The sequence below is a fragment of the Sebastes umbrosus genome, chromosome 3 (genome assembly GCF_015220745.1).
Source record: "Sebastes umbrosus isolate fSebUmb1 chromosome 3, fSebUmb1.pri, whole genome shotgun sequence".
Classification (NCBI taxonomy): Eukaryota; Metazoa; Chordata; class Actinopteri; order Perciformes; family Sebastidae; genus Sebastes; species Sebastes umbrosus.
Window position 1 is genome coordinate 5,513,893 of NC_051271.1, and position 23,608 is coordinate 5,537,500.

The following is a 23,608-nucleotide window of genomic DNA, read 5'->3' on the forward strand; positions in this document are numbered from 1 at the left end:
AGTGAAGGTCACAGATAAATCTTCTCCTCTGTTAGTTAACTCTATTCTGTTGTTATTTGTAGTCTTTCCAAATGCTGCTTTGATGATGATATGTTTTTTATCTGTGCATGGACTGTCACAAAAGTACTTAACATTAGATTTTACACCAATCCAGGCGTCCCAGTCTGAGCATATGAATGTCTCATTTTCCCCAACATGGCCATATATGTTGAGAATCTTCATCTCCACAACACTCAGAGCTACAAGTGGAAATAAAGGAAATAGTTTTTGTTATTGTCATAGTGTCAATGTATAAATTAATTCAAATACACACATTTCTTTGAATATTGATGCATTTTATTATTTTTGATAGCAAAACTTCACCGTCTTTCAAACAGGAAATGTCTAAATGACTCATTTAGCAAATCAAACAAAAAGCAAATCATCTTACAGCTTCAGCATTTATACACAAGCTACAGTGCAAATACAGAGAATACAGAAAAACATGAACTCACCAGAAAGTATACAAATGTAAGCACAGACTTTTATCATGGTGAAAATGATGATCAAAGAACTAAAGAGCAAGTGTGGGAATCATCAGGTCAGTCCAACTACAGTCTTTACAGTTTCCCTCCACTTCCTCTTCTTCTTACCCTTTCAAAGTTAGAAGCTCCTCCCTTTTCTTTCAACACACTCGCACACAGAGCACACGTGTACAATGTGTGAGATTATGTTGGCGCATACAAAACAGCAAACCATACACATAAAACAGGAAAATATTCTTTATTCAGAATTTGAACAGAAAGCAAAGCAAAGTGCAATACTTAAACTCAAAGCAAATATAAAAGCATGAGACAACGTATTCTGGCTGCACTCTTTAGCATTATCACTGTGTTATTAAAGTAAAAAGATTCACTTTCATACAAGTAAGTAATGGATTTAAAATTAATCTAACCACTTTGTGAAAAACATCACACACCCCCAAGCCTAATTAAAGTCAACATATCAGTTTGTAATCCTAAAATGTAGTCAATTACTTTGTAGGGACCAATTCTTCTTATGACTGAAAGAACTAGATCACGGGTACAAGCGGCCGAAATGGGTTTTCTCAAGAGGGTGGCTGGTGTCTCCCTTAGAGATAGGGTGAGAAGCTCAGTCATCCGTGAGGGACTCGGAGTAGAGCCGCTACTCCTTTGCGATGAAAGGAGCCAGCTGAGGTGGTTTGGGCATCTAGTAAGGATGCCCACTGGGCGCCTCCCTATAGGGAGGTGTTCCAGGCACGACCAGCTGGGAGGAGGACACGGGGAAGACCCAGGACTAGGTGGAGAGATTATATCTCCAAACTGACCTGGGAACGCCTCGGGATCCCCCAGTCAGAGCTGGTTCATGTGGCCCGGGAAAGGGAAGTTTGGGGTCCCCTGCTGGAGCTGTTGCCCCCGCGACCCGACCCGGATAAGCGGCTGAAGATAAGATGAGATGAGATCATGAACCGCCACTGTACACAGTTGGTTTGTGTGTCTTACTCTGTTGTTTCTTCATCATCTTCCTGGTAAGAATCAGTCCGACCATCACTACTTTTATTATAAAAATCAAACCTGCAATCAAATAGGGCACATATCCTGGCAAAAGAGAGAAAAGGAGAAAGATTAACAGATTCATCACATTTTTAGCTGCAGCTCGCTCTTCACATCCTCTCATAGCTAAAAGTCTAGGTAAGTGAACACTAAAACAATGACATTAAATTCAAATGTTAAAGGTCCCATATTGTAAAAAGGGAGATTGTCATGTCTGTTATAGTTTAAAGCAGGTTTAAGTGCTATATAAATACTGTGAAAGTATTGAAACGTTGAATATACGGAGAAATACGCACAGCTCGTTTTCAGAAATTGTTTGTTTGAAACAAGCCATCAGGATTTCTGTCCATTTGTGATGTCACAAATCTGCAATATTTAGACCATTACACAGTTTTAAACGTAAACATTCGTAACGTTTCCCTGTTTATTTCTGGTTGCAGTGTATGTAAATGACATCTGCTGACAGGAAGTAAACATGGATCCAAACTGTTGCCTAGCAACGCAATTCCGTTGCAATTAGCTAAAACAGAGCGTTTCAGACAGAGGATAAATACAAGCATATTCAGGTAGACCGTATGAGGAAAATATATATTTTTTTAACATTACAGCATGTAAACATGTTCTAGTCAAAACACAAAATACAAGTATGAAACTGATAATGAGCATGAAATGGGACTTTAAGTTATCAAGATTAAAGGGCAAGCACATGTTAATAAAGAAATGCTTTTGGCAGTGAGTGTGTTTTTAAACACGGGGTCATTTGATCTTTATATCAAAATATTTGAGGCATTTTTCTTTACATATAACATCAAAAAGTGATTTGATTACAGTCTGCCTTGCCTTGTTTTAAATGTCAGTTAAGTATAACTAATATAATTTAGTTAGAATGTGTAACCCTGTTGAAGATTTATTTTGACTTTGGTTAAATACATTTGTCATTCATTACTTAACTGCATATTTTTCATTTAATGTCTCAACAGCTTGATGATCATACTGCAGTAGCAGTGGAGATATTATTTATAATCTGCATTTCAATTTCAGTTAAAAGTGAAACGTATGTATCAAATGCAGATATACTTCATACCGGCTCTTTGAGTTGCTGATGCAGAAGGTGTTGTTGTATTGAGGGTCGTGTATGACGTAGACATCTCCGTAATAATATCTGAGCTGCTTGAAGACATAGTGGAGCTGCTGATGACTGTTCTTGGAGTTGTCTTGGGACTGGAAGACACAGCTGAAAATAACAGACAGTGTATATATTAATCTATCAATTTGTACTTTTTGACAAAAGAGTGGTATTTGTTTTAATTGAAGAGCATAAACTTACCATCAGTAACTGTAAGAATCACCTTTACATATAAATCAAAGCCAGTTCTCTCCACTCCACAATAATATGTCTTAGAGTCTGACTTTTGGAGATTAGTGAAGGTCACAGATAAACCTTTTGCTCTGTTAGTTAGCTCTATTCTGTTGTTATTTGTAGTCTTTCCAGATGCTGCTTTGATGATGACGTGCTTGTCATCTGTGCATGGACTGTCACAAAGTACTTAACATTAAATCTTTCCCCAGTCCAGACGTCCCAGTCTGAGCAGCTGAATGTCACACTTTCCCCAACACGGCCATTTATGTTGAGGGGCCCCATCTCCACAACACTCAGAGCTACAAGTGGAAATAAAGTAAATCATGTTTGCTATTGTCATAGTGTCAATGTATAAATTAATTCAATTATGCACATTTCTTTGAATATTGATGTATTTTATTATTTGATGGAAAAACTTCACTTTCTTTCAAACAGGAAACGACTAAATGACTCATTTAGCAAAACAAACAAAAAGCATATCATCTAACAGCTACAGCATTTATACACAAGCTACAGTGCAAACACAGAGAATACAGAAAAACATGAACTCACCAGAAAGTAAGCAAATGTAAGCATAGATTTTTATCATGGTGAAAATGACGATCAAAGAACAAAAGAGCAAGTGTGGGCATCAGGTCAGTCCAACCACAGTCTTTACATTTCCCCTCCACTTCCTTTTCCTGTCAGGCTTTCAAAGATAGAAGCCCCTCCCTTTCCTTGAGCACACTCTCTCACCTACACTCACACTGAGCATAATATGTGAGACTACTTTCGTGCATACAAAACAACAAACCATACACATAAAACAGGAAAACATTCTTTATTCAGAATTTAAACAGAAAGCAAAGTGCAATACTTAAACTTAAAGAAGGTGGATGGGTGTGAATTTGACACTAAAATCCACAGTGGTACAAATCTAAATGTGCTATATTGTGCAAATTCAAAGCAAATATAAAAGCATGAGACAAAGTATTTTAGCTGCAGTCTTTTAGCATTATCACTTTGTTATTATGTAAAAAGAATCACTTTCATACAAGTAAGCAATGGATTTCAAATTAATCTAACCACTTTGTGAAAAACATTACACACCCCCAAGCCTAATTTAATTCAGAATATCAGTTCTTAATCCTAAAATGTAATAAATTACCTCGTAGGGACCAATTCATTGTCCCCGAGTGTGAGATGAGCCCATAATGTGACCGTTTTAACAGATTTTGTCTACATAACTTGCAATGCAATGACAAAACATGCATGTATACTTGTTATTGTTGGCCCATTTACTTCAAAATCTTTGGGCCACTGCTTGTATCCACTGACATCGACTCCAGAGCAGCATTCTGCGAAAATAGAGAAAAGTTTAAAGTTGGGAATAGAAAGCGAATATCATGTGGAAATGTGTGGACACACATTCAGTGATATTCATCAGATCAATAATAATGTAGGTCAGTTTAGACTACTCCGCCAAATTAATAAATAAATCAAAATTGTGACATAGCTGTGTGGATGGGTCAGCCTGGTCCCACCAAATGGTGTATGAATGACACGGACATTTATGAGTAATTTTGCGTGCAATAACAACACCTTTGTTACTTTTGGCATGTCATGTGTATGCCATGTAGTCTGTACTGACTGCAATGCAAACACATCCATGTGAATATGCTACACTCAGAGCTAGTGATGTAGAATAAACAGTAAGATAATCTTATAATGGTGGGTGGGAAAGGAGGTGGATGGGTCCAACAAACAGAGGACTTTCAATCAGGAGACCAGTGTTTGTGTCCCAAGAGTTACGTTATTTTGAAGTAACATTAGTGATGTTTTTGATGTTTTTTCCGTATTTATTTTACTTTGTTTACGTACTTATTTTAAGCCCAACTATGATGTTTTCCTTAAAGCTATCTAATTGGTTTTGTTGCCTAATCATAACCGTTTCACGCTAACAATGTGGCGTGTAAATCACACGTGAAAAAGCCTAAAATGCGTAATCATGAAACATGGAAATATTATGCTATTTATACGCCTTCTCGTGAGATCGGTTTGGAGGGTGGAGTGTTTGATACACTCCATCAGGACTTGCACTGACATAACATTGGCCGTATGTTATCAGACTATCAAATTAATCAAAAATATATTTAACTGACAGACAATGCATGCGTGCAACATACTGTAGTGCAGTGATCATTCAGAGCTGTGACATGGCTGTGTGGAATGTCATACCCTTTGGGTGGGTGTGAGATTGCTGTAGACTTGGTCATTATCCATCGCCAATGGGTGGAGTGATGGGTAGACTTCATCAGGACCTGCACTCTGTGGGAACACAACATGTTTGATTTATGTTATGAAAATAGTCCCAAATTAAACAGAGTAAAATAAAGTGCATTTTAACAAAATGTAATTGAAACTGAAAGACAATGCATCGGTTCAACATGTCTACAAAAGGCACACATTTGCAAATTGACCTAAAATGGCAATAAGGTAAGTAGCTGCAGGAGAGAGTGTTTTTTTTTTTTTATTCTTTCAACTTTCTTCCATATGATAGTGATTCAATAGTTCCTGCTGCAGTGATCATCCAGAGCTGAGACATGTCTGTGGAGTGTCATACCCTTTTGGTGGGTGTGAGCGTGCTGTAGACTTGGTCATTATCCATCGTCAATGGGTGGAGTGATTGGTAGACTTCATCAGGACCTGCACTCTGTGGGAACGCACATGTTTGATTTATGTCATTAGACTGGTCCCACATTAAACAGAGTAAAAGAAAATGTATTTTATTAGAATGTAATTGAAACTGAAAGTCTGCATTGGTGCAACGTCTACAAAAGGCACACATTTAGAAAGTCACCTCAAATGGCATAAGATGAGTAGCTACAAGTCAAAGTGGAAAAGAGAAGTACTGGTAAGACCACAAGTATATGTGGAAATGATACCTTATACAGCAAATGAAACCACAAGCTCAAGTGTCAACAGGAACAGGTTATTTTGTCCTCTGCAGGACTCAAGCTATCATGAATACAGATACTACATGACTAAAAAGCCCATATACCTCTGTTAAGGCTGTGAAGTCTTTTAAAACTTAATTTAGTATTACAGAATATGTTTAGTAATTTTAATAGTGTAGTCTGAATCCATATTTATATGAAGATATGTGAATCAATTAAGTCTCATTGCCTTATCTTATATTTATCTTATCTTAAGATACAGATAGTGACTATAGTTTTTTTTTTTCTTCATTCTAGTAAGATCAGTAGTAAATGTTTTATCTGGGTACAAAGGGTCAGAGATTTCACCAAATCACCACATTGCACATCACATTTAGTAGCTAAACATGATTTACACAACATTTAAATTGAAGGAAAATCAAATTAACAAAACAGAAAGTGAAGACATTTAAAAAATCTAACTGCTGCAGGTTAAGGTTTTACATTTTGAGAGATGGTCAAAAACACACACATGCACTGTGTGAACTATGAATCTGAAATTCAGAGACGTCTCCTCTCAAATATATGCATTTTCATGTATGTAAACATTATATATCAGTGTCTTCAGTGAAGCCTAATGCCGTTCATAAAACAGGTTTCTCGATATAACTTTCAGTTTTAGAGCTGTGAAAGTATTTTCGATGATAAGTGCCACAAATACAATAAAATAACTCTCTATATGTGAGCATATTAGGGCCCCTGACTGTCCCCAGAGTGAACAATAAGTCAGCAGGACAAAGGGCCTTTTCCTATCATCTCCATTCCTATGGAATAACCTCCCTATGGACTTCAGTAAGTCTGATTCTGTCTATTTCCCCAGCCCCAGCCCCCTACCTCTTCAAAATAAAAGCCCATAGAGTAAATTTATCTAAACAGGAAGCTCAGGATGAAGTTGTTTTTTTTCTAAATAAAAGCCCATAGAGTAACTGTCTTAACAGGAAGTTCAGGATCTGGCTTGTTTTTGAAAAATTAAAAGCCTCCAACTCTCACTGTATATTAACAGGAAACTAGGGATGGACCTAGTTTTCAAAATAAAAGCCCTATAGAGTAGCTCTATCCTGACAGGAAGCTCAGGATGTGGGATGCACACCAAGCACCAGGCACACTGTCAAAACTTCTCACAAAATTTTAAAGTTTGAGTAACTGTTGCCTTTTTATCAGCTCGAACCAGTTTGGTCATTTTACCCCATTTACACCCAGAGAACTGCCGCTTGCTGAATATTTTCTCTTAATCAGACCATTTTCTGTAAACCCTAGAGATGGTTGTGTGTGAAAATTCAAGTAGATCAGCAGTTTCTGAAATACTCAAACCAGCTTGTAAGGCACCAACAAACATGCCATGTTCAAAGTCACTTAAATCACCTTTCTTCTTCATTCTGATGCTTAGTATGAACTTCAGCAGGCTGTCTTGACCATGTCTACATGCCTAAATGCATTGAGTTGCTGCCACATGATTGGCTGATTAGATATTAGCGTTAAAGAGATGTTGAACAGGTGTACCTAATAAAGCGGCAGGTGAGTCTATGCAGTATTTTAGCATGTCTTTGCTCTACAGATGGTTTAAGATTGAAAACTCACCTCTCTTGTGTCTTCTTGTAGGGTGCTAACAACAGCTGAAAAACATACATTTGTTTATCTGACTGGCCACCATAAGTCATTGGATGATGTAACAGAGGATATACAGTACAGTGGCGGTCCTGGGTGTTTTGGTGTCCTAGGTAAACTCTCACTCAGCTCCCTTCAAAAAGATTTTATTGCACGTATTGGAATGGGCAGTGTTATCACCAACTGGAGTGAAATATAAAGTGAAATGTTTGACCATAAATTACAACAAAACCATGTTTTCCGCTATTCTAATCTCTATCCCTGGTTTCTTCAAACACTTATAGAAGAACTGACCTTAAAAGTCCAATTATTGCACATCCTGTATATCATTACTTATTTAGATTTAGAACAGTGCTTTGGGGGGCAGGGGGCAAATATTTAAAATCTATACCATGAACCACCACTGTACACAGTCGGTTTTATGTGTCTTACTCTGTTGTTTCTTCATCATCTTCCTGGTAAGAATCAGTCCGACCATCACTACGATTATTATAAAAATCAAACCTGCAATCAAATAGGGCACATATCCTGGCAAAAGAGAGAAAAGGAGAAAGATTAACAGATTCATCACACTTTTAGCTGCAGCTCGCTCTTCACATCCTCTTACAGGTAAAAGTCTAGGTATAGTGAATACTAATACAACAATATTAAATTCAAATGCTAAGATATTTTTCATTCATCACTTAACTGCATATTTTTAATTTAATGTTTCAGCAGCTTGATGATTATACTGCAGTAGCAGTGGGGATATTATTTATACTCTGCATTTCAATTTCAGTTAAAATGTATCAATGTATTATGTAAGGTATGTATCAAATTTAGATGCACTTCATACCGGCTCCTTCAGTTGCTGATGCAGAAGGTGTCGTTGTATTGAGGGTCGTGTATGACGTAGACGTATTAGTAATAGTATCGGAGCTGTGTGAAGACATACTGGAGCTGCTTGTAACTGCAAATGAGAGAGGGGAAACAACAACGACTGTTTTCGGAGTTGTCTTGGGTCTGGGAGACACAGCTGAAAATAACAGACGCAGTATTAATTCATCAACAATTTGAACAGTTATTACTTTTTGTCAAAATAGAGGTAATTTTTTAATTTAAGAGCATAAACTTACCATCTCTAACTTGAAGATTCACCTTTATATATGAATCAGGAAGACCAGGTCTCTCCACTCCACAATAATATGTCTTAGAGTCTGACTTTTGGAGATTAGTGAAGGTCACAGATAAATCTTCTCCTCTGTTAGTTAACTCTATTCTGTTGTTATGTGTAGTCTTTCCAAATGCTGCTTTGATGATGATATGTTTGTCTTCTGAGCATGGACTGTCACAAAAGTACTTAACATTAGATTTTCCACCAGTCCAGGCGTCCCAGTCTGAGCATATGAATGTCTCATTTTCCCCAACACGGCCATATATGTTGAGAATCTTCATCTCCACAACACTCAGAGCTACAAGTGGAAATAAAGGAAATAGTTTTTGTTATTGTCATAGTGTCAATGTATAAATTAATTCAAATACACACATTTCTTTGAATATTGATGCATTTTATTATTTTTGATAGCAAAACTTCACCGTCTTTCAAACAGGAAATGTCTAAATGACTCATTTAGCAAATCAAACAAAAAGCAAATCATCTTACAGCTTCAGCATTTATACACAAGCTACAGTGAAAATACAGAGAATACAGAAAAACATGAACTCACCAGAAAGTATACAAATGTAAGCACGGACTTTTATCATGGTGAAAATGATGATCAAAGAACTAAAGAGCAAGTGTGGGAATCATCAGGTCAGTCCAACTACAGTCTTTACAGTTTCCCTCCACTTCCTCTTCTTCTTACCCTTTCAAAGTTAGCAGCTCCTCCCTTTTCTTTCAACACACTCGCACACAGAGCACACGTGTACAATGTGTGAGACTATGTTAGCGCATACAAAACAACAAACCATACACATACAACAGGAAAATATTCTTTATTCAGAATTTGAACAGAAAGCAAAGCAAAGTGCAATAGTTAAACTCAAAGCAAATATAAAAGCATGAGACAACGTATTCTGGCTGCACTCTTTAGCATTATCACTGTGTTATTAAAGTAAAAAGATTCACTTTCATACAAGTAAGTAATGGATTTAAAATTAATCTAACCACTTTGTGAAAAACATCACACACCCCCAAGCCTAATTAAAGTCAACATATCAGTTTGTAATCCTAAAATGTAGTCAATTACTATGTAGGGACCAACTCTTGTTATGACCGAAAGAACTAGATCGCAGGTACAAGCGGCCGAAATGGGTTTTCTCAAGAGGGTGGCTGGTGTCTCCCTTAGAGATAGGGTGAGAAGCTCAGTCATCCATGAGGGACTCGGAGTAGAGCCGCTACTCCTCTGCGATGAAAGGAGCCAGCTGAGGTGGTTTGGGCATCTAGTAAGGATGCCCACTGGGCGCCTCCCTATAGGGAGGTGTTCCAGGCACGACCAGCTGGGAGGAGGACACGGGGAAGACCCAGGACTAGGTGGAGAGATTATATCTCCAAACTGACCTGGGAACGCCTCGGGATCCCCCAGTCAGAGCTGGTTCATGTGGCCCGGGAAAGGGAAGTTTGGGGTCCCCTGCTGGAGCTGTTGCCCTCGCGACCCGACCTCGGATAAGCGGCTGAAGATGAGATGAGATGAGATCATGAACCGCCACTGTACACAGTTGGTTTGTGTGTCTTACTCTGTTGTTTCTTCATCATCTTCCTGGTAAGAATCAGTCCGACCATCACTACTTTTATTATAAAAATCAAACCTGCAATCAAATAGGGCACATATCCTGGCAAAAGAGAGAAAAGGAGAAAGATTAACAGATTCATCACATTTTTAGCTGCAGCTCGCTCTTCACATCCTCTCATAGCTAAAAGTCTAGGTAAGTGAACACTAAAACAATGACATTAAATTCAAATGTTAAAGGTCCCATATTGTAAAAAGGGAGATTGTCATGTCTGTTATAGTTTAAAGCAGGTTTAAGTGCTATATAAATACTGTGAAAGTATTGAAACGTTGAATATACGGAGAAATACGCACAGCTCGTATTCAGAAATTGTTTGTTTGAAACAAGCCATCAGGATTTCTGTCCATTTGTGATGTCACAAATCTGCAATATTTAGACCATTACACAGTTTTAAACGTAAACATTCGTAACGTTTCCCTGTTTATTTCTGGTTGCAGTGTATGTAAATGACATCTGCTGACAGGAAGTAAACATGGATCCAAACTGTTGCCTAGCAACGCAATTCCGTTGCAATTAGCTAAAACAGAGCGTTTCAGACAGAGGATAAATACAAGCATATTCAGGTAGACCGTATGAGGAAAATATATATTTTTTTAACATTACAGCATGTAAACATGTTCTAGTCAAAACACAAAATACAAGTATGAAACTGATAATGAGCATGAAATGGGACTTTAAGTTATCAAGATTAAAGGGCAAGCACATGTTAATAAAGAAATGCTTTTGGCAGTGAGTGTGTTTTTAAACACGGGGTCATTTGATCTTTATATCAAAATATTTGAGGCATTTTTCTTTACATATAACATCAAAAAGTGATTTGATTACAGTCTGCCTTGCCTTGTTTTAAATGTCAGTTAAGTATAACTAATATAATTTAGTTAGTATGTGTAACCCTGTTGAAGATTTATTTTTACTTTGGTTAAATACATTTGTCATTCATCACTTAACTGCATATTTTTCATTTAATGTCTCAACAGCTTGATGATCATACTGCAGTAGCAGTGGAGATATTATTTATAATCTGCATTTCAATTTCAGTTAAAAGTGAAACGTATGTATCAAATGCAGATATACTTCATACCGGCTCTTTGAGTTGCTGATGCAGAAGGTGTTGTTGTATTGAGGGTCGTGTATGACGTAGACATCTCCGTAATAATATCTGAGCTGCTTGAAGACATAGTGGAGCTGCTGATGACTGTTCTTGGAGTTGTTTTGGGACTGGAAGCTGAAAATAACAGACAGTGTATATATTAATCTATCAATTTGTACTTTTTGACAAAAGAGTGGTATTTGTTTTAATTGAAGAGCATAAACTTACCATCAGTAACTGTAAGAATCACCTTTACATATAAATCAAAGCCAGTTCTCTCCACTCCACAATAATATGTCTTAGAGTCTGACTTTTGGAGATTAGTGAAGGTCACAGATAAACCTTTTGCTCTGTTAGTTAGCTCTATTCTGTTGTTATTTGTAGTCATTCCAGATGCTGCTTTGATGATGACGTGCTTGTCATCTGTGCATGGACTGTCACAAAAGTACTTAACATTAAATCTTTCCCCAGTCCAGACGTCCCAGTCTGAGCAGCTGAATGTCACACTTTCCCCAACACGACCATTTATGTTGAGGGGCCCCATCTCCACAACACTCAGAGCTACAAATGGAAATAAAGTAAATCATGTTTGCTATTGTCATAGTGTCAATGTATAAATTAATTCAATTATGCACATTTCTTTGAATATTGATGTATTTTATTATTTGATGGAAAAACTTCACTTTCTTTCAAACAGGAAACGACTAAATGACTCATTTAGCAAAACAAACAAAAAGCATATCATCTAACAGCTACAGCATTTATACACAAGTTACAGTGCAAACACAGAGAATACAGAAAAACATGAACTCACCAGAAAGTAAGCAAATGTAAGCATAGATTTTTATCATGGTGAAAATGACGATCAAAGAACAAAAGAGCAAGTGTGGGCATCAGGTCAGTCCAACCACAGTCTTTACATTTCCCCTCCACTTCCTTTTCCTGTCAGGCTTTCAAAGATAGAAGCCCCTCCCTTTCCTTGAGCACACTCTCTCACCTACACTCACACTGAGCATAATATGTGAGACTACTTTCGTGCATACAAAACAACAAACCATACACATAAAACAGGAAAACATTCTTTATTCAGAATTTAAACAGAAAGCAAAGTGCAATACTTAAACTTAAAGAAGGTGGATGGGTGTGAATTTGACACTAAAATCCACAGTGGTACAAATCTAAATGTGCTATATTGTGCAAATTCAAAGCAAATATAAAAGCATGAGACAAAGTATTTTAGCTGCAGTCTTTTAGCATTATCACTTTGTTATTATGTAAAAAGAATCACTTTCATACAAGTAAGCAATGGATTTCAAATTAATCTAACCACTTTGTGAAAAACATTACACACCCCCAAGCCTAATTTAATTCAGAATATCAGTTCTTAATCCTAAAATGTAATAAATTACCTCGTAGGGACCAATTCATTGTCCCCGAGTGTGAGATGAGCCCATAATGTGACCGTTTTAACAGATTTTGTCTACATAACTTGCAATGCAATGACAAAACATGCATGTATACTTGTTATTGTTGGCCCATTTACTTCAAAATCTTTGGGCCACTGCTTGTATCCACTGACATCGACTCCAGAGCAGCATTCTGCGAAAATAGAGAAAAGTTTAAAGTTGGGAATAGAAAGAGAATATCATGTGGAAATGTGTGGACACACATTCAGTGATATTCATCAGATCAATAATAATGTAGGTCAGTTTAGACTACTCCGCCAAATTAATAAATAAATCAAAATTGTGACATAGCTGTGTGGATGGGTCAGCCTGGTCTCACCAAATGGTGTATGAATGACACGGACATTTATGAGTAATTTTGCGTGCAATAACAACACCTTTGTTACTTTTGGCATGTCATGTGTACGCCATGTAGTCTGTACTGACTGCAATGCAAACACATCCATGTGAATATGCTACACTCAGAGCTAGTGATGTAGAATAAACAGTAAGATAATCTTCTAATGGTGGGTGGGAAAGGAGGTGGATGGGTCCAACAAACAGAGGACTTCCAATCAGGAGACCAGTGTTTGTGTACCAAGAGTTACGTTATTTTGAAGTAACATTAGTGATGTTTTTGATGTTTTTTCCGTATTTATTTTACTTTGTTTACGTACTTATTTTAAGCCCAACTATGATGTTTTCCTTAAAGCTATCTAATTGGTTTTGTTGCCTAATCATAACCGTTTCACGCTAACAACGTGGTGTGTAAATCACACGTGAAAAAGCCTAAAATGCGTAATCATGAAACATGGAAATATTATGCTATTTATACGCCTTCACATGAGATTGGGTTGGAGAGTGGAGTGTTTGATACAATCCATCAGGACTTGCACTGACATAACATTGGCCGTATGTTATCAGACTATCAAATTAATCAAAAATATATTTAACTGACAGACAATGCATGCGTGCAACATACTGTAGTGCAGTGATCATTCAGAGCTGTGACATGGCTGTGTGGAGTGTCATACCCTTTGGGTGGGTGTGAGCGTGCTGTAGACTTGGTCATTATCCATCGTCAATGGGTGGAGTGATTGGTAGACTTCATCAGGACCTGCACTCTGTGGGAACACAACATGTTTGATTTATGTTATTAAAATAGTCCCAAATTAAACAGAGTAAAATAAAGTGCATTCTAATAGAATGAAATTTAAACTGAAAGAAAATGCATCGGTACAACATGTCTACAAAAGGCACACATTTGCAAAGTGACCTAAAATGGCAATAAGGTTAGTAGCTGCAGGAGAGAGTGTTTTCTTTTTATCTTTCAACTTTCTTCCATATGATAATGATTCAATAGTTCCTGCTGCAGTGATCATCCAGAGCTGTGACATGGTTGTGGAGTGTCATACCCTTTGGGTGGGTGTGAGCGTACTGTAGACTTGGTCATTATCCATCGCCAATGGGTGGAGTGATTGGTAGACTTCATCAGGACCTGCACTCTGTGGGAACACAACATGTTTGATTTATGTCATTAGACTGATCCCACATTAAACAGAGTAAAAGAAAACGTATTTTATTAGAATTTAATTGAAACTGAAAGTCTGCATTGGTGCAACATGTCTACAAAAGGCACACATTTGGAAAGTCACATTAAATGGCGTTAAGATAAAAAGCTACAAGTCAAAGTGGAAAGGAGAAGTACTGGTAAGACCACAGCCGTACGTATGTGCTAATGATACCTTATACAGCAGATGAAACCACAAGCTCAAGTGTCAACAGGAACAGGTTATTTTGTCCTCTGCAGGACTCAAGCTATCATGAATACAGATACTACATGACTAAAAAGCCCATATACCTCTGTTAAGGCTGTGAAGTCTTTTAACGCTTAATTTAGTATTACAGAATGTGTTTAGTAATTTTAATATTGTAGTCTGAATCCATATTTATATGAAGATATGTGAATCAATTAAGTCTCATTGCCTTATCTTATATTTATCTTATCTTATGATACAGATAGCGACTATAGTTTTTTTTTCTTCATTCTAGTCAGATCAGTAGTAAATGTTTTATCTGGGTACAAAGGGTCAGAGATTTCACCAAATCACCACATTGCACATCACATTTATTAGCTAAACATGATTTACACAACATTTAAATTGAAGGAAAATCAAATTAACAAAACAGAAAGTGAAGACATTTAAAAAATCTAACTGCTGCAGGTTAAGGTTTTACATCTTGAGAGATGGTCAAAAACACACACACGCACTGTGTGAACTATGAATCTGAAATTCAGAGACGTCTCCTCTCAAATATATGCATTTTCATGTATGTAAACATTATATATCAGTGTCTTCAGTGAAGCCTAATGCCGTTCATAAAACAGGTTTCTCGATATAACTTTCAGTTTTAGAGCTGTGAAAGTATTTTCGATGATAAGTGCCACAAATACAATAAAATAACTCTCTATATGTGAGCATATTAGGGCCCCTGACTGTCCCCAGAGTGAACAATAAGTCAGCAGGACAAAGGGCCTTTTCCTATCATCTCCATTCCTATGGAATAACCTCCCTATGGACATCAGTAAGTCTGATTCTGTCTATTTCCCCAGCCCCAGCCCCCTACCTCTTCAAAATAAAAGCCCATAGAGTAAATGTATCTCAATAGGAAGCTCAAGATGAAGGTTTTTTTTTCTAAATAAAAGCCCATAGAGTAACTGTCTTAACAGGAAGTTCAGGATCTGGCTTGTTTTTGAAAAATAAAAAGCCTCCAACTCTCACTGTATATTAACAGGAAACTAGGGATGGACCTAGTTTTCAAAATAAAAGCCCTATAGAGTAGCTCTATCCTAACAGGAAGCTCAGGATGTGGGATGCACACCAAGCACCAGGCACACTGTCAAAACTTCTCACAAAATTTTAAAGTTTGAGTAACTGTTGCCTTTTTATCAGCTCGAACCAGTTTGGTCATTTTACCCCATTTACACCCAGAGAACTGCCGCTTGCTGAATATTTTCTCTTAATCGGACCATTCTCTGTAAACCCTAGAGATGGTTGTGTGTGAAAATTCAAGTAGATCAGCAGTTTCTGAAATACTCAAACCAGCCTGTAAGGCACCAACAAACATGCCACGTTCAAAGTCACTTAAATCACCTTTTCTTCTTCATTCTGATGCTTAGTATGAACTTCAGCAGGCTGTCTTGACCATGTCTACATGCCTAAATGCATTGAGTTGCTGCCACATGATTGACTGATTAGATATTAGCGTTAAAGAGATGTTGAACAGGTGTACCTAATAAAGCGGCAGGTGAGTCTATGCAGTATTTTAGCATGTCTTTGCTCTACAGATGGTTTAAGATTGAAAACTCACCTCTCTTGTGTCTTCTTGTGGGATGCTAACAGCCACTGAAAAACATACATTTGTTTATCTGACTGGCCACCATAAGTCACTGGATGATGTAACAGAGGATATACAGTACAGTGGCGGTACTGGATGTTTTGGTGTCCTAGGTAAACTCTCACTCAGCTCCCTTCACAAAGATTTTATTGCACGTATTGGAATGGGCAGTGTTATCACCAACTGGAGTGAAATATAAAGTGAAATGTTTGACCATAAATTACAACAAAACCATGTTTTCCGCTATTCTAATCTCTATCCCTGGTTTCTTCAAACACTTATAGAAGAACTGACCTTAAAAGTCCAATTATTGCACATCCTGTATATCATTACTTATTTAGATTTAGAACAGTGCTTTGGGGGGCAGGGGGCAAATATTTAATATCTATACCATGAACCACCACTGTACACAGTCGGTTTTATGTGTCTTACTCTGTTGTTTCTTCATCATCTTCCTGGTAAGAATCAGTCCGACCATCACTACGATTATTATAAAAATCAAACCTGCAATCAAATAGGGCACATATCCTGGCAAAAGAGAGAAAAGGAGAAAGATTAACAGATTCATCACACTTTTAGCTGCAGCTCGCTCTTCACATCCTCTTACAGGTAAAAGTCTAGGTATAGTGAATACTAATACAACAATATTAAATTCAAATGCTAAGATATTTTTCATTCATCACTTAACTGCATATTTTTAATTTAATGTTTCAGCAGCTTGATGATTATACTGCAGTAGCAGTGGGGATATTATTTATACTCTGCATTTCAATTTCAGTTAAAATGTATCAATGTATTATGTAAGGTATGTATCAAATTTAGATGCACTTCATACCGGCTCCTTCAGTTGCTGATGCAGAAGGTGTCGTTGTATTGAGGGTCGTGTATGACGTAGACGTATTAGTAATAATATCGGAGCTGTGTGAAGACATACTGGAGCTGCTTGTAACTGCAAATGAGAGAGGGGAAACAACAACGACTGTTTTCGGAGTTGTCTTGGGTCTGGAAGACACAGCTGAAAATAACAGACGCAGTATTAATTCATCAACAATTTGAACAGTTATTACTTTTTGTCAAAATAGAGGTAATTTTTTAATTTAAGAGCATAAACTTACCATCTCTAACTTGAAGATTCACCTTTATATATGAATCAGGAAGACCAGGTCTCTCCACTCCACAATAATATGTCTTAGAGTCTGACTTTTGGAGATTAGTGAAGGTCACAAATAAATCTTCTCCTCTGTTAGTTAACTCTATTCTGTTGTTATTTGTAGTCTTTCCAAATGCTGCTTTGATGATGATATGTTTTTTATCTGTGCATGGACTGTCACAAAAGTACTTAACATTAGATTTTCCACCAGTCCAGGCGTCCCAGTCTGAGCATATGAATGTCTCATTTTCCCCAACACGGCCATATATGTTGAGAATCTTCATCTCCACAACACTCAGAGCTACAAGTGGAAATAAAGGAAATAGTTTTTGTTATTGTCATAGTGTCAATGTATAAATTAATTCAAATACACACATTTCTTTGAATATTGATGCATTTTATTATTTTTGATAGCAAAACTTCACCGTCTTTCAAACAGGAAATGTCTAAATGACTCATTTAGCAAATCAAACAAAAAGCAAATCATCTTACAGCTTCAGCATTTATACACAAGCTACGGTGCAAATACAGAGAATACAGAAAAACATGAACTCACCAGAAAGTAGACAAATGTAAGCACGGACTTTTATCATGGTGAAAATGATGATCAAAGAACTAAAGAGCAAGTGTGGGAATCATCAGGTCAGTCCAACTACAGTCTTTACAGTTTCCCTCCACTTCCTCTTCTTCTTACCCTTTCAAAGTTAGCAGCTCCTCCCTTTCCTTTGAACACACTCGCACACAGAGCACACGTGTACAATGTGTGAGATTATGTTGGCGCATACAAAACAGCAAACCATACACATAAAACAGGAAAATATTCTTTATTCAGAATTTGAACAGAAAGCAAAGCAAAGTGCAATACTTAAACTCAAAGCAAATATAAAAGCATGAGACAACGTATTCTGGCTGCACTCTTTAGCATTATCACTGTGTTATTAAAGTAAAAAGATTCACTTTCATACAAGTAAGTAATGGATTTAAAATTAATCTAACCACTTTGTGAAAAACATCACACACCCCCAAGCCTAATTAAAGTCAACATATCAGTTTGTAATCCTAAAATGTAGTCAATTACTTTGTAGGGACCAATTCTTCTTATGACTGAAAGAACTAGATCACGGGTACAAGCGGCCGAAATGGGTTTTCTCAAGAGGGTGGCTGGTGTCTCCCTTAGAGATAGGGTGAGAAGCTCAGTCATCCGTGAGGGACTCGGAGTAGAGCCGCTACTCCTTTGCGATGAAAGGAGCCAGCTGAGGTGGTTTGGGCATCTAGTAAGGATGCCCACTGGGCGCCTCCCTATAGGGAGGTGTTCCAGGCACGACCAGCTGGGAGGAGGACACGGGGAAGACCCAGGACTAGGTGGAGAGATTATATCTCCAAACTGACCTGGGAACGCCTCGGGATCCCCCAGTCAGAGCTGGTTCATGTGGCCCGGGAAAGGGAAGTTTGGGGTCCCCTGCTGGAGCTGTTGCCCCCGCGACCCGACCCGGATAAGCGGCTGAAGATGAGATGAGATGAGATCATGAACCGCCACTGTACACAGTTGGTTTGTGTGTCTTACTCTGTTGTTTCTTCATCATCTTCCTGGTAAGAATCAGTCCGACCATCACTACTTTTATTATAAAAATCAAACCTGCAATCAAATAGGGCACATATCCTGGCAAAAGAGAGAAAAGGAGAAAGATTAACAGATTCATCACATTTTTAGCTGCAGCTCGCTCTTCACATCCTCTCATAGCTAAAAGTCTAGGTAAGTGAACACTAAAACAATGACATTAAATTCAAATGTTAAAGGTCCCATATTGTAAAAAGGGAGATTGTCATGTCTGTTATAGTTTAAAGCAGGTTTAAGTGCTATATAAATACTGTGAAAGTATTGAAACGTTGAATATACGGAGAAATACGCACAGCTCGTTTTCAGAAATTGTTTGTTTGAAACAAGCCATCAGGATTTCTGTCCATTTGTGATGTCACAAATCTGCAATATTTAGACCATTACACAGTTTTAAACGTAAACATTCGTAACGTTTCCCTGTTTATTTCTGGTTGCAGTGTATGTAAATGACATCTGCTGACAGGAAGTAAACATGGATCCAAACTGTTGCCTAGCAACGCAATTCCGTTGCAATTAGCTAAAACAGAGCGTTTCAGACAGAGGATAAATACAAGCATATTCAGGTAGACCGTATGAGGAAAATATATATTTTTTTAACATTACAGCATGTAAACATGTTCTAGTCAAAACACAAAATACAAGTATGAAACTGATAATGAGCATGAAATGGGACTTTAAGTTATCAAGATTAAAGGGCAAGCACATGTTAATAAAGAAATGCTTTTGGCAGTGAGTGTGTTTTTAAACACGGGGTCATTTGATCTTTATATCAAAATATTTGAGGCATTTTTCTTTACATATAATATCAAAAAGTGATTTGATTACAGTCTGCCTTGCCTTGTTTTAAATGTCAGTTAAGTATAACTAATATAATTTAGTTAGAATGTGTAACCCTGTTGAAGATTTATTTTGACTTTGGTTAAATACATTTGTCATTCATCACTTAACTGCATATTTTTCATTTAATGTCTCAACAGCTTGATGATCATACTGCAGTAGCAGTGGAGATACTATTTATAATCTGCATTTCAATTTCAGTTAAAAGTGAAACGTATGTATCAAATGCAGATATACTTCATACCGGCTCTTTGAGTTGCTGATGCAGAAGGTGTTGTTGTATTGAGGGTCGTGTATGACGTAGACATCTCCGTAATAATATCTGAGCTGCTTGAAGACATAGTGGAGCTGCTGATGACTGTTCTTGGAGTTGTTTTGGGACTGGAAGCTGAAAATAACAGACAGTGTATATATTAATCTATCAATTTGTACTTTTTGACAAAAGAGTGGTATTTGTTTTAATTGAAGAGCATAAACTTACCATCAGTAACTGTAAGAATCACCTTTACATATAAATCAAAGCCAGTTCTCTCCACTCCACAATAATATGTCTTAGAGTCTGACTTTTGGAGATTAGTGAAGGTCACAGATAAACCTTTTGCTCTGTTAGTTAGCTCTATTCTGTTGTTATTTGTAGTCATTCCAGATGCTGCTTTGATGATGACGTGCTTGTCATCTGTGCATGGACTGTCACAAAAGTACTTAACATTAAATCTTTCCCCAGTCCAGACGTCCCAGTCTGAGCAGCTGAATGTCACACTTTCCCCAACACGGCCATTTATGTTGAGGGGCCCCATCTCCACAACACTCAGAGCTACAAATGGAAATAAAGTAAATCATGTTTGCTATTGTCATAGTGTCAATGTATAAATTAATTCAATTATGCACATTTCTTTGAATATTGATGTATTTTATTATTTGATGGAAAAACTTCACTTTCTTTCAAACAGGAAACGACTAAATGACTCATTTAGCAAAACAAACAAAAAGCATATCATCTAACAGCTACAGCATTTATACACAAGTTACAGTGCAAACACAGAGAATACAGAAAAACATGAACTCACCAGAAAGTAAGCAAATGTAAGCATAGATTTTTATCATGGTGAAAATGACGATCAAAGAACAAAAGAGCAAGTGTGGGCATCAGGTCAGTCCAACCACAGTCTTTACATTTCCCCTCCACTTCCTTTTCCTGTCAGGCTTTCAAAGATAGAAGCCCCTCCCTTTCCTTGAGCACACTCTCTCACCTACACTCACACTGAGCATAATATGTGAGACTACTTTCGTGCATACAAAACAACAAACCATACACATAAAACAGGAAAACATTCTTTATTCAGAATTTAAACAGAAAGCAAAGTGCAATACTTAAACTTAAAGAAGGTGGATGGGTGTGAATTTGACACTAAAATCCACAGTGATACAAATCTAAATGTGCTATATTGTGCAAATTCAAAGCAAATATAAAAGCATGAGACAAAGTATTTTAGCTGCAGTCTTTTAGCATTATCACTTTGTTATTATGTAAAAAGAATCACTTTCATACAAGTAAGCAATGGATTTCAAATTAATCTAACCACTTTGTGAAAAACATTACACACCCCCAAGCCTAATTTAATTCAGAATATCAGTTCTTAATCCTAAAATGTAATAAATTACCTCGTAGGGACCAACTCTTTGTCCCCGAGTGTGAGATGAGCCCATAATGTGACCGTTTTAACAGATTTTGTCTACATAACTTTCAATGCAAGTACAAAACATGCATGTATACTTGTTATTGTTGGCCCATTTACTTCAAAATCTTTGGGCCACTGCTTGTATCCACTGACATCGACTCCAGAGCAGCATTCTGCGAAAATAGAGAAAAGTTTAAAGTTGGGAATAGAAAGCGAATATCATGTGGAAATGTGTGGACACACATTCAGTGATATTCATCAGATCAATAATAATGTAGGTCAGTTTAGACTACTCCGCCAAATTAATAAATAAATCAAAATTGTGACATAGCTGTGTGGATGGGTCAGCCTGGTCCCACCAAATGGTGTATGAATGACACGGACATTTATGAGTAATTTTGCGTGCAATAACAACACCTTTGTTACTTTTGGCATGTCATGTGTATGCCATGTAGTCTGTACTGACTGCAATGCAAACACATCCATGTGAATATGCTACACTCAGAGCTAGTGATGTAGAATAAACAGTAAGATAATCTTCTAATGGTGGGTGGGAAAGGAGGTGGATGGGTCCAACAAACAGAGGACTTTCAATCAGGAGACCAGTGTTTGTGTCCCAAGAGTTACGTTATTTTGAAGTAACATTAGTGATGTTTTTGATGTTTTTTCCGTATTTATTTTACTTTGTTTACGTACTTATTTTAAGCCCAACTATGATGTTTTCCTTAAAGCTATCTAATTGGTTTTGTTGCCTAATCATAACCGTTTCACGCTAACAACGTGGCGTGTAAATCACACGTGAAAAAGCCTAAAATGCGTAATCATGAAACATGGAAATATTATGCTATTTATACGCCTTCTCGTGAGATCGGTTTGGAGGGTGGAGTGTTTGATACAATCCATCAGGAGTTGCACTGACATAACATTGGCCGTATGTTATCAGACTATCAAATTAATCAAAAATATATTTAACTGACAGACAATGCATGCGTGCAACATACTGTAGTGCAGTGATCATTCAGAGCTGTGACATGGCTGTGTGGAGTGTCATACCCTTTGGGTGGGTGTGAGCGTGCTGTAGACTTGGTCATTATCCATCGTCAATGGGTGGAGTGATTGGTAGACTTCATCAGGACCTGCACTCTGTGGGAACACAACATGTTTGATTTATGTTATTAAAATAGTCCCAAATTAAACAGAGTAAAATAAAGTGCATTCTAATAGAATGAAATTTAAACTGAAAGAAAATGCATCGGTACAACATGTCTACAAAAGGCACACATTTGCAAAGTGACCTAAAATGGCAATAAGGTAAGTAGCTGCAGGAGAGAGTGTTTTCTTTTTATCTTTCAACTTTCTTCCATATGATAATGATTCAATAGTTCCTGCTGCAGTGATCATCCAGAGCTGTGACATGGTTGTGGAGTGTCATACCCTTTGGGTTGGTGTGAGCGTACTGTAGACTTGGTCATTATCCATCGCCAATGGGTGGAGTGATTGGTAGACTTCATCAGGACCTGCACTCTGTGGGAACACAACATGTTTGATTTATGTCATTAGACTGATCCCACATTAAACAGAGTAAAAGAAAACGTATTTTATTAGAATGTAATTGAAACTGAAAGTCTGCATTGGTGCAACATGTCTACAAAAGGCACACATTTGGAAAGTCACATTAAATGGCGTTAAGATAAAAAGCTACAAGTCAAAGTGGAAAGGAGAAGTACTGGTAAGACCACAGCCGTACGTATGTGCTAATGATACCTTATACAGCAGATGAAACCACAAGCTCAAGTGTCAACAGGAACAGGTTATTTTGTCCTCTGCAGGACTCAAGCTATCATGAATACAGATACTACATGACTAAAAAGCCCATATACCTCTGTTAAGGCTGTGAAGTCTTTTAACGCTTAATTTAGTATTACAGAATGTGTTTAGTAATTTTAATATTGTAGTCTGAATCCATATTTATATGAAGATATGTGAATCAATTAAGTCTCATTGCCTTATCTTATATTTATCTTATCTTATGATACAGATAGCGACTATAGTTTTTTTTTCTTCATTCTAGTCAGATCAGTAGTAAATGTTTTATCTGGGTACAAAGGGTCAGAGATTTCACCAAATC

General features: G+C 37.2%; 1 protein-coding gene and 1 long non-coding RNA gene across 2 annotated transcripts in view; both read right to left on the reverse strand.

Annotated features, from left to right (window-relative positions):
• Positions 1–1,466: 1,466 nt before the first annotated feature.
• On the reverse strand, positions 1,467–3,083 carry LOC119485527. Its single transcript, XR_005206293.1, has 3 exons — positions 2,881–3,083; positions 2,638–2,787; positions 1,467–1,598 (listed from the first exon to the last, which is right to left on the reverse strand). It is a non-coding gene; the product is annotated as an uncharacterized LOC119485527 (long non-coding RNA).
• A 634-nt stretch (positions 3,084–3,717) lies between these two features.
• Positions 3,718–23,608, reverse strand: part of LOC119485526 — a 35,170-nt gene continuing 15,279 nt past the window's right edge. The window contains exons 10-16 of the mRNA XM_037765171.1: positions 22,915–23,004; positions 22,534–22,623; positions 14,213–14,302; positions 13,832–13,921; positions 5,516–5,605; positions 5,131–5,220; positions 3,718–4,250 (exon numbers count right to left, since the gene is read on the reverse strand). Of these exons, the coding sequence (XP_037621099.1) occupies positions 4,191–4,250; positions 5,131–5,220; positions 5,516–5,605; positions 13,832–13,921; positions 14,213–14,302; positions 22,534–22,623; positions 22,915–23,004 (600 nt within the window). The 3' untranslated portion in view covers positions 3,718–4,190. The remainder of the gene's footprint in view (positions 4,251–5,130; positions 5,221–5,515; positions 5,606–13,831; positions 13,922–14,212; positions 14,303–22,533; positions 22,624–22,914; positions 23,005–23,608) is intronic.